This window comes from Calonectris borealis, chromosome 6 (assembly GCF_964195595.1).
Source record: "Calonectris borealis chromosome 6, bCalBor7.hap1.2, whole genome shotgun sequence".
NCBI classification, from domain to species: Eukaryota; Metazoa; Chordata; class Aves; order Procellariiformes; family Procellariidae; genus Calonectris; species Calonectris borealis.
Window position 1 is genome coordinate 22,815,150 of NC_134317.1, and position 12,525 is coordinate 22,827,674.

At 37.9% G+C, this 12,525-nt stretch overlaps 1 protein-coding gene across 9 annotated transcripts in view; it reads left to right on the forward strand.

The window, feature by feature from the left end:
* The window catches only part of UBR3 (ubiquitin protein ligase E3 component n-recognin 3), a 121,401-nt gene that overhangs the window by 91,116 nt on the left and 17,760 nt on the right, over positions 1–12,525 (forward strand). For 7 of the 9 annotated variants that reach the window (XM_075153141.1, XM_075153135.1, XM_075153136.1 and 4 more), the window contains 2 exons: positions 2,944–3,049; positions 11,130–11,230. In XM_075153141.1, the coding sequence (XP_075009242.1) occupies positions 2,944–3,049; positions 11,130–11,230 (207 nt within the window). Of the gene's footprint in view, positions 1–2,943; positions 3,054–7,435; positions 7,717–11,129; positions 11,231–12,525 lie in introns of those variants that run through there. The other 2 variants (XR_012674086.1, XM_075153142.1) reach the window with 2 other exon arrangements.

Below are 12,525 nucleotides of genomic sequence, written 5' to 3' on the forward strand. Positions count from 1 at the left end.
AATTGGCCGTAAATACACTGTGAGCGGTGGAGGGGTTTGGGATGCCTGGTGGGTTGTGGCCTCCCTTTCCATTCTTCACAAGACTAGGCAAGGTGGTTGGCTGTGGGCCATTGTCATGGTAACGTTTTGCTGCTACTTGTTTTTTTTAAAAAAAAAAAAAGGTAGTGTATTTTAAAGCTTCTAAGGTATAGGGTATAAGAAGCTTCTAAGCTACTAGAGTATAAGAAAATGGGAGGATATTCTCTATTTTTATGTTTACGTTTCGGAATGATAAGTTCACATGAATACACAGGAAAAAAACCTCTGGTATTCATTTGGCCCAAGGCAGATTTCTGCCAGTCCTTCAAGCATAAGAATGTGGTGGAGGACCAAGCGCTTTGTGCGCGAAGAAGTTGCCAGTTCTAGCTTGGGGCGCCCTGGTGTTTTCCTTGGCTTTCTCCAACACTCCATAATCACAGTAAATTTGAGGTAGAGCAATTGGAGTCACTGTGGTGTAAAGCAGAAAAATGTTTGTGAAGAAATAAACCTTTGTATCTCCCTCTGGCTAGTCCTGAGTTTTTCCTAATTGTTGGAAATCTTCTCGGGAACGCGCATAGGGAGGCGATGGACGCGGCAGCCGCCAGGCCGGGTGTGTGGCAGTGCCCCCGCTAGGGGGCAGTGTTATGCCTCGGTTACCCCGCGCCGAGGAACGCGCGTGGCTGTGCCGCGCGGGCGGGCGCGCGTCCCGGCCTTTTTAAGTGAATTCATAAAAAATATTTCATAAAAGGTCGTTGTAACCGTATCTCATTACCTACTTCCTAGCTTTCCGTTTACCTGCTAAACACGTTTTCTTGCAAAGGAGTGATAGCTGCCTTAATCACAAACAAAAAGTACTGTCTGACAAGGCCGCTAAACTGAATTTTTCTGTTCAGATTCAGTCGATGTTAAAATGTATCTTGAGTCCATAAATGTTACACACTTGGAGATTACAAATAAATTCTCCAGTGCTAGAATTTGATGCTTGCCTGCTTAATTTCGTATCACTAAAAGCTCAGGAAAATAGCTATCAAAGGAACAAAGGGTTAATTAATGATGCTAGGCATTTTTTTTTACATAGTTGCCCATATCCGTTTGATGCAAGGAGCAGTTCAGAAAAAAATTACATTCCTTTTAGTAGCAGAGGGGCAAGAGGGAAGGAACGGATACCTTCATGGGTTTCATTCCAAATAAAACTATACTGTTGGGGTTTTTTTATTATTATTTTGATGAAATATCAGTATATTTTCAGGGTTTTGAAGTTTGCTAGCAAAGCAATGTTTTGTTAGAATCTCTTGCCAGGAGAAAAGATGACTTATTTTTTCCTCATTGACTGTTTTTATTCAGAAAGCAGGTGACAGCAATCAATTCCAATGCCATTTACATCTCCAATTATTTTACAAACCCCAGGAGCTAATTACAGCCCTCAGGCTCTGGCAGTCAGCTGACTTCATCATGCGACTTTTTTGGCCATTGCGTACCTCTGAGTAATTGTCTATTTATGGAAAATAAATTAATAGCTGCTATTTCTACTTAAAAAAAGGGACCTGTGAGTGAGTGTGTAGGTTGAGCAACTGGGTTGTAGAGAGAAGGGAGAGAGATTAAAAGAGTAGGAGGCAAAGGGATCAATTGAAAGAATAAAAGAGGGGTGGGGGGGAAAGAAGATGGCAAGATACTAAGGGAAAAAGTTAAAATGAAAGGAAGGAAAGAAGCAGGAGATTGAACAGGAGAAGCAAACATGGCAGCAAATAGCAAGATATAGTATGACAGGAGGAAAAAAGTGAGCAAAATCGTGGGAAATAGTATTTTAAAATGTGATTTTAATATAAACCTATGAAGATAAAAAAGATGCATTTTTCCCAAACTGTAACTGTATTATAAACACAGAAAAAGAAGTGAAGTCTGAGATTCTTATTGTACATACCTCTCTGAAAGTGCTGTCAACATAGATGTTGCCTGACTTCTTGGCTCACTTAAGGGGAGAAAGGATTAGATGTTATCTTTATTTGTGTTGATCATATGATTTATAGAGAAATGAAAACTGTGCATTTTAATATATGATACTGCAGTAACGTGCATGAATAATAAACCAAGCATCCTTTGTTCAAAAGGTTCTAGAAGTGTTTTGCAAATGATATTTTTGACACAGTGTATGTACAGAATTGATGAATATCAGCAAACTTTGCCTGCAGGTTGTATAGACAAATCTATGCTGTTATGAAGACCGTTGCTACTTTATTGTCATTATGGTGTGGTCAGAAGTTTGGGGTTTTTTCTCTTCCAAAAGTTACCTACAAAATAACCTTATGAAGGCGGAAGGAATAATAACCTTTTAAGGCTGAAGTGACCCTGCTATAGGCCAGAACTTCCAGCAACTTTAGGTTAATTTCAAATATGTTGTGCACAGAACTTAACTGTGAGAGAGAGGAATAAAAGCTCTGTGTTAAAAGTATATCAGTCTCTGTTCAGAAGAAATGTTTAGGAAATCATGTCTTCTGACATAAACTGGAAAGGGAAGTGAAGGGAGCATGGAACCTTAGCAACATAATAGCATATGAAACAGGATTTTTAAAAAGACCTATAATTAAGTATGTGGAGCTGGTGCTTTATGAGCACTGAAACAATTGAGATCTGGTCGAAGCTTTCTAAACAGCCTGCCTCTGTTTCAGAATTTCAGAAGGGAAAAAAAAAAAATTTTCATATACATGCATATGTTCACTGCCTTCTATTGAAATCTTATTTCTCTTCAAAACCTTTTTTAAAAAATAATTAAAAAAAAAAAAAAAAGATGCTTGTTAGGGTACCAGCTTATTTGGAATGACATGACAGACTTTTCAGAATCGTGTAAAATAAATTATGGCAGCTTAATGTAAAATACTTCATATTGTTGTATATAATAATCAGCAATCTATCTTCTTCACCTTTCAGATCAGCTGTTCCACGTGTTGGCCATGCACATGCGCCTCTACAGTATAGATTCTGCATACAATCCCTGGAGAAAACTAACCCAGCCGACACAGGATCAAAATTCAGAGCAAGTATTTTAATTTACCAAATACCAGTTTTATCTTGTGAAAGAAACATCTTTACAGGGGGACTTTGAGTAACTTTCTGTCTTAATTTAAATTCTCTGTGAGGTACGCTGGTGAACTTAACATCTAAAAATTGTATGTATATATTTGTAAAAATAAATTTTCAAATTTCTTTTACATAAAATCTGATGCATTCCAGTTTGGAGTTGAAGCTTAAATACACCACTTGCAAGCTTAAGCACATGCAAATTTAATAGTATTGGGTAAGTGGATAGGTGCTCTGCTGTTTTTGGTATAGATGCTAGACAAAATTTACATTGAGATTGAGTTCATAAATAGTTTATTGAAAGTTGGGCAATGACTAACAGCTGTTACAGAAATAACATAGGTAGGCCTAATATATGTGAGAAATAATTCTATTTGAAGCTAAAAATTTTTATCATACTTGTTATTTTAAACAAATTATTTACCTGAGGTTGCTTTTAAAACATTACATATACAGCTGTACAAGGATTAATAATATAATAAATGCAGCCATGTATCTGTGTTCCACAAGGACTCATCTCCCTACTTGACTTAAGACCCTTCACTTTTCAGATTCTACCTTGACAGTGAGAAGAAGGGCTTCTTGCCTAAAACCAGATGATTATTTTTCCTTGTAAGGCACGCTGAGCATCTTCTTCATAGCTAAAGTCTCAACTTTGTAGCTTGCAGTAATGTTGAAAAGACTGTCTTTTTAGTGCCTATCCAGCTGTGTATTTGTCAGTGTGTTTCTAGGAGCCTGAAGTGGAAAGCATCATGGGATTTCAAAAATTCATCTAGGATAGTGATGCCACAATTCTAATCTGCAAATTAGAAAAAATTATTAAAATGTTTGTGCTTGCTTTTAGTTGAGATTTTGTCCTCTTGGACCCAGGTCTTTTTTTGCAATCAACATTAGGTTATTGCAGTAATTAGTCTAGATTAACAGATTAGTTTATAAACCATTAGCAGAACAAAGCATCAAGAATTTTATAATGTGAAAACCTATGTTATTCAGCATGCATTCAAACCGCTTTGAGAGTATGTTTTCATGTGACTCTGCCCTGACCCAGATTGAGCAGTGAAACAAGGTTGTTAAATTTGGTGTATGGTTGACTGAGTTATACCAGACAAAATTAAGATCACGTTGATAGGCTGTGGACAGTCAGAATGGCTGCAGGACTGATCATGCACTTCTCATTTTGGTATTTGAAGAGCTTGCTGGCTTCAGAAGCAGCTGTTAACAGAGCTGTTAATGTGCTTTTCCTGCACACGCAACTTTTTTTCGCTGTTACAGACTTGATGGAATTCACCACGCATTGGTCATATCGAGGTTAGATTGCTGCAAGTTAGATTTCGTTAGGCAATATTTTGAATCACTTTGAAAGGAATGGTATTGGAGACCATAACGGCTTGCTTTGCAGGTGGTGTTGCGTGTTGGGAATGCATTTGAGCAGTTGTCTTGTTTTCTGCACTGGTTTTCAAGTTTTCTTGGTAGACTTGCTGGTGTTGGTTTGGCACTAAGTCCTAAATCGTTTAGGAAGCTATAACTGAGAGATCATCCATTTTGCCGTGAAATAGTTTACTGTTGAGATGCACAGATGCAATCAAGCTGGATTTTTTTTGCTCACTCCTTGGAACGTTTTTCCTACCTTGGTCTGGAGGCCCCGGCAAGCTGCAGAGGAGGCATCTTGGGGACATGTTTTTAATGCATAAATTAGAGCATAAGATGGATTTCTGTAATTATGTTTTAGAAATTTGAAGTAGTAGTTTCACTTTAAGTTGGCATTCATATGATTGGTGTGTATGATCTAATTGCACGCTTCTTAGAGTCACACAGCCTTTTGAGAAATCCAGAATAGCAAATTTTTTCAGGTACAGGAAAGAGTCCTCATGCTCAGAGCAATTAGCAGGTGATACACTGCTGTAAACTGAAGAAGATGAAGAGGGTGGTGGAGAAACACCACTGCAGATTTAAGGTGTGGATAGCACTCTTCCATTTTGAAGCTAACCAAGTAATCTGAATCATCAGCCTGACCAGTACGTGAGACTTGTAGGAAAAAAATGTCAATGAGAGGAAAAGATCTATATTATCTGACTATATTACTGTGATTCCAAACAATTTAACACCAGGAAAGTCACAGGAGCAAAATAACTTTAAACCAACGTGCTATATTTGTCTATTTAATTTTTACTTTAAATTATTATTTCAGTTGAAAGCAATTTTCCGGAGAAGTTAGCTGCATCTTTATGTATTTAAAAGGATAATTTTCAAAACTAAAAAAGAAAATAATCCATGGGATACCAGTGCCACTGCATTATCTTTTCACCCTTATTTAATTGTAGTTACTTTATTTAAATACATAAATATTTACAATTAAAACTAACCAGTTATAGAGCTCACGATTTTTAGCTTGGTTTTCTACAACCCAGCTATCGTTATTCATAAGCCATGCCTTAGTTTGATGTGTCTGGGAGAACTGATCGAAGTAGTTTGTAAAGACTCTCACAGCATTGCTCTGCTACGCTTCCCAAAGCCCCTGGTTTTGCCTGGTGCCATCTTCTACAACTGTACCTAGATCGCTCTATAGTTGAAAATGGCAGCTGAGAGGAAAGATAGGAAGGAGCTCATGCAGTCACACCAAGGTAAAGTAGAAATAAGGAAATTTTGAGCAAGAAGGTACCCTATCGGAAAGGGCCTAAATAATGTGAACTGTTTGAAGGAAGAGGGAAGAAAAAACATAAAGCTAAATCCGATGAACTGTGAATGGTATAGTGGATTCTTTCTCCTATGCGGTTCATTGTGAAATTTAACATACAGTTGGTCCCACAGGCTGTGCTCAAGCAAATTGTTCTACTAGGGACAGATCTGGTTTCAAGGGTGATCAAATAAACAATTATTGTGGTGTAAGTGGGGAATAATAGCTTCTGGCAGGGGGCAGAGAAGGAGCAGCTGGAGGCAATAATTACTAAACCCAGATGTGAATTTAATGGACTAGTCCAAATAGGCAGAGTTTCAGGAACGGCAAACCTGAAATGAAAGGATATATACATTTTTTAAATTTTACATCTCTACGAAGGCTGGAATTTTTTTGTCTATTTTGACAGACAATATGTGTTGGCAAAGAATGATTCGGTAAAGCATTAAGGATCTTTGCAGTAGAAGCACTTGCAGGTGGGAACTGCATGACAAACTGAAATGCTGAAATATACTGGGTTATTTTTAGGGAAGTGTTTTGCTGATGTTTGTTTTAAGGTAGATCACTTTGGTGATTGTTTATAGTGTCATACTGGGGCAACAAACTGCAGCATAGGGATGGGAATGAGCAACTGTGCATGGGAACCTCTTAAGTCACATCTCCATCGCAGAAACTGTTGTGAAATGGGAAAAATAAAACAGTTTTTGTGAAGATAGTCCAAGGCAGACAGAGAGTAGGATGATGCGACAGTGGGACGTAGTTAAGGTTTGTGCAAGAAGTGGTATATACACATGCTGTAGCAGGACTTATGTGATCTATTCAATAAACACACAAATCCTGCCTGAAACACCAATGTCTCAGGACATATGATATGGAGGTTTCGACAGTAATGCCAGCTTCAGGAGTACTGGCTCTTGGCTGTTTCTTCCTTCCCGTATACTGTAGCTCACCATCTTCTTCAGCTGTGCTGATGTAACTTGAGCAGGCTGCATCATGAACAAAGCCAAGGAACTAATCCATGTGTTTAAAAAGGTTAATTTGAATAAGTCTGGGAATGGGTGACAAGGGAGCGCTGGGGGCACAGTGGTGAAAGTGGGAATGGGAGATGCCTCATGTTGGTACTGTCAGTGAAATCCTGTGTTGTATAATGAGAAAAACTGACCTTCTATAAAATCTGCTGTGACACAATGAAGAGCATATATGAAATTGTGATTATATTCTAGAGTGTAGCCAGAATAAATAGTAGAATTCTGCTTTCTTATTATGAACATCAGAAGCTATATATTACTCTGACCTTTCTGCAGGCTGGGATTTGTGGGCTGTATTTCTTATCTGCAAATACTGAAGAGAATATAAATTTGCCCTAGTTGATTAAGCCCGCCTTTAGCTGTATCCATATCCCTGTGTCTCAGGTTTTCTGTACCTGACAGTTAGAAGAGGTGTGAGGCTCAAAACTTCCACTTTATTTATTGGTTTTCTAACTTTATAATCCATTGGAGTTAGCATCAAACAAAAATTTTAAGTGTCTCTAGCTGAGAGAAGAGGGAAAGGGGAGCATATATGTAAGGGAAGGCCATAAGCAAATGCTGCTCGTTTCAAAGTAGAACAGAATTTTCTGTTCCTCTGTATCCATTCCCAAAGAAGTGATTCCCGTATAACCTCTATCAGGAGGAGGATGCAGAATACAGAGGCAGAGTTGCTCAGCTGTCAGCTGATAGACAGCTCGGGTATTGGCACAGAGAGAGGTGCAGCCCAATTACCTTGGACTGGAGGAGAGGTCAGTTCCACAGAGAAAGTCGAGCAATGCATTTTTCATCTTTCATTTTGGTACGTGTTTATATTGTACTGTGCAGTTTGTTTCCACCTCCCCCCCTCCCTTTTTTTAATGGATACAGCATACAACTATAATACATTTGAATCATTTTATATCACTTTGGTCCCATCTGAAATTGTACTTGCTTTCATTTTATTCAGTGCTTCTGTGGCACAATATTTTGTGAAGTCAGATTTATCAAGCTTTCACATGTGCATTAGGGATTAACAGGATGGGCAATTTGCATAAAGCACATTTCTAAACACATTTTATAAATTCAGTTTCAGTGTCATAATGAAGAAGTTGCTTAGGCTCTTAACAAACGACAGAGCAATTTTTAAGTGCTTCGTATTCTGCAGCGCTTGATGTAAACGGAAGCAGCTTATCTAAAACCCTGGCATTTAATGTAGCTTTACTTCTCTAATTCATATGAAATTAATAAATCGGACAAAGAATTCGATTGGTCCTGCATGTGAAAACGAGTTGATTTATTTGTGATGTTGCCAGTCAATCACGGTATTCTGTATACATAAGAGTATTTCCTAATTTTGTCAGAACTGGTATTGACCTAATTGTTACATGACTGTTAAATGATACTGATGTTGATACCCCTGACGGAAAGAGGTGTTCAGCTAAATGTGACCAGAGGGAGCTAATTTTTTTTTTGTCTTCATGTTATTCCAAATTGATTTTTTTCCCAAATTTGTATATAAATTAATGATTGAATGTGAGAAGTAATTTAAGAGATGTCCGTGCCTTTAAAGTCATTACATAATGAGGGTTATTTTAAAACTCAGTGTCATAGATCATAAAGTAGAACTAGCCGTAGGTAAAAGTAGAATTAGAGAGACTTAGTGAGATTAGCGTCTTCATTGCCTGTATAATTTTGGAAATGACACTTGGTAGCGTGATACAAATTTTTGCCCCCCTTTGTCATCTTTAGAATTCAATATAATGATTTTTAGAATTTTTTTTTGCTTAGGACGCTCCTATATATAGATATGTATATTTATGTATGTTACAGTGTTTTAAAACAATCATTTTATGAAATGATTGATTTATAGCAAAAGGGGTTATGGATAATGTTTATTCTGTAGCTGTTTGGGTTCGTTAATTCAAAAGGACCGGTTAGACCATGTTTTCTGTGACTTCATTTTATATGACCAATCAACCAATCCATTTGTGCTCATTCTCACAATCGAGTGTGTTGCATAAAATGACCGGAAACCTTACCATTTAATGAAACTATTGCCTCAGAATGTGCCTTACTGAGCTGGGAGAGAGGGGAAGGAGAGTAGTCAGAAAATGTAGAGTTAGATAACACACTTAATATGACCAAGAGCGTTCTTTTAATCCTCCTCCTCCTGCTTCTGCCTGTTAAAATTCATATCACAGATGACTCTTAGCAGTGCCTTTTGTAGAGAGAAGTCTGAGTTTTCATGAAATCAGTAACTGTATAGGGGCCTCCTTCGGAGCAGCATCATGTTTATGTGCCTCAGAGATGATAAACTGGTTGGACCCCCAAAGCTATTAGAAGGCACTATGGATCTTACGCATGCATCTGCATGCCACCACATGTGGACAACCTTTTCCAGTACACGGTCTGCAGGAGCTCTGTTTGTCTGCTGTGTGTGTGATAGATGGCACCAAAGGGAGTTGGTGCCTTCGTATGGGGAGGCATCAACTGCGCTAATGAAGTAGCCAGTGCCAGCCGAGTTGGATCAGAGGAAGAGTTTGGCGCTCTTGGAAAAGAGGCAATAATTGGATCCAACAATAGGTCACCGGTCGCACTCTGAAAGGGCAGAGCTGAGACAGAAAAGGGCTTAAGTGTCCTGTCTGAATGTTTCTTTCCTTGAGTTGATTCTGTTTGTACAGCAACTTGGGCACTTGCTGCAGGGCTTAAGAAGGCCTCATTGGGAAACTCTGGGGTCCACAATGTCTTGCAGAACAACCGAAAGGAGGAGAGTGAGGCTGTGCTTTTGGGGGTAGATCTTAATAAGGATATAGGTATGTTTTCAATACAACTATCTAGCACTTCATCAGTTGTGGTTTACCTGCAGGACAATTAAGATTGCTGGAACAAAGCATGAAGCTAACCTTGAAACTCTAGCAGGTGGATGTATTTTGATTTCCTGACATTCTCGGATGGTTTTTATGGAGAGCCCAGTGAAGTGCCACATGGTGGAGGCCGATAGCTACGCTAAGTAAGGGAAGCTCCTACCACGAGAGAGAGAATTGTTTTTCCTGCAGTTTCTGACCAGAGAGAAGAATGACAAAAGAGGAGGGAAAAAAGATGGAAAAGCCTAAGGAGCAATAGAAAGAAGATGCCCTTCCAGAAGGATAGCATTTCGATCACATGGCAATTGGAAGGAATGCGGTAGCGTGTGATGCTTTCCTTTGAAACATTTGCATCCGTTTGTAAGAAGCTGTTGAGGACTCTGTTTTCCGTGGGAGATTCAGGGTCAGTTGTACTAGGGCCTGACGATACAGCTCCTGTAGTAGTAGTAGTAGTAGTAGTACAGATAAATATCTCAAACAAACATCTCCTCCTCAGTTTCTCCACTAGCATTCAACAGCCGACCAGCTAGCACCACCACTGTTTGGGAGTGGGAATAAGAACCCAAACAGCACTTTCTTCTGTGCGTGCTGCAGATGGGGAAAGGTGACAATGGAGGATGCATATTGCATTGTACCAGCTGCTCCTGCTTGAGATCTCCTTCACACTCTCTGTCAATTAAAGAGTGGAGAATGATTTTTTTTTTTTTTTCCCCACCATTTTGACTCAGCTATTGAACCTGTAAAATATTGTTGGTTGGAATATTGTTGGATATTGCTACACCAAGCTAGAAAAATACTACCTCCTATCTGCAAACATTTTCTGCTTTTAAGTGTAAGACTACAAGGTGATGTTACGTCATTCAGTGAACCCGAATAGTTCAAAAGTTTGCAGTATCTCTTTATGTGCTTATTTGCTGTCCTTCTAGCCATGTGGGATTTTTAATAAAGACACTGTAAGATTGCATAATACCACCTGTGATGGCTGCTTGAATCTTCGTTTCCTTACATAAAGGAAAGTAATACCTTTTCTAAGTTCTCAGTGTTTTCCAATAGGAGCAATCCCTGTAACAGTAATTTGAGGATTTGTTGTTGTTACAGCATGGATGTATGTATACTTGTGAAATGCCATGCTTTGAAAACCAATTAAATTACTATGTTACTATGCAAAAGTGAAATACTGAATGTGCCTTGAGTCTGTACATATAAATAACTAGTTTAGGCAGTTTTGGAAAGTTTTAAAATACTTTAACACGAATCAGGTACCCAAATGGTAACTTCCTCATGAGTTATTACAATCCGTTACTAACATTAGGTATCATTACAATCCATTAGGTTTTAAACTTGAGATCAGTTAGCGAATTATCAGGTATTTGGCTTCTGTAAGCTTGATATCAAATGTAATACTATTTAAAATAAAATGCAAAATAAAATAGGAAAATGAAAAATGGGTTTATAGTATCAGAAGTTATTTTCTTTGGGTTTTCTTTCCAGGCTGGTAAGTGAAGAGCTGCCAGAAGTTCCTGTGCTTTACAGAGATGTCTCATCCCTTTTGCTTATCCAGATTTTAACTATGCCCCAACCATTGCACAAAGGTATGTTACAAAAATATGTATATTTAGATGATTATGTATATGAGGCTGCATTCATGGCGATTTCCAGGATGGTAAATTGTAGCTGGTATACTGTGTATTCTAAAATAATATTTCTGCCTTATCTACAGAAGGTGGCATTGAACAGAAATTTTTGTTGTGGATTGACAGGCTTATCTGTGTCCCCTGTGTTCTCACCTTATCAGTCAGCCTATTCAGTAAAAGATACAAGAGCTGAGCAAAAACTATTAAGTACTTTTACTGAAGGAAAAAGTGTCTTTTATTTGACCTTCGTCTCTTTGCTTAGAGGGGCAGCTCAATACTTCAAGATGAACTGAGTGCCTAAGGGTGAAAGATTGTAATTTAGTTTGAATTTCAGAGTTTAAATTGCAGCAGTCTTACATAATAGGAGGTTATATATGAAGATGATAATTGCTGTAATGCAGCAACTTCAATAGAGGCAGCATAATAGTATAATTTGGAATAAATATTAAATAGCTATTTAAGAACTAAATTTTTCATTACTAAAATCAAAACCATTTTAAAACCTAAATTTCTTTTTTTATATGAAAGGAACAGCTGAACCTGGTCCATCTTGCTAATAGACAGTGCATGCTCCAGAAGATGGATAGTTCAGATGCTCTGGTCGCTGGCTTCATTATTTATAGCTATACCTTTATTTTAAAATGAGAACAAACAAACAACTATCTCTTTACTACTTCACTGATAATGAACAGAGTATCTGCTTTAGGGTCTGTGTGGCAATTTTGATATCTACTGAGTTTTGGTGATTTGTGAATAGGTAAATAGAGGGACTGTTCTGCTCTTGATGGATACACCTAACTTACAAAGTATAGTAGAAACTCTGTTTCCCCTTAAGAGGTTTAGTCCTCACTATTGAATGTTCAAATTCAGCTCAAGTGACTCTGTGTGTATCTGTTAACATTGTGGGTTGTGTTTTTTCGATTCAGTGTATATGTTTATGGATTAAGTGTGTCTAATAAATTATTAGAATATGAAAACACCAGGAGAATAAAATATTTTTTAATAGGAAGCCTATTGTCAAAAATATACTTTTTTTTTTTTTTTACTACAGTTTAACTTAAATTAACTTTCATTGGAAGGACTTAAACAAGAGTTTAACAGGACTAGTGTCTTCTGAAATGCGGGGAGGGGAGCAGTGAAGCCAAAGAACAAACAGTGGTCTTTTTGTAGTTTATATTCAGGCATCGAAAAACACCATTTATGAAAGTATACCTTATCCTAGGAAAGACAACATTCAATTAATAGTAAGGCAT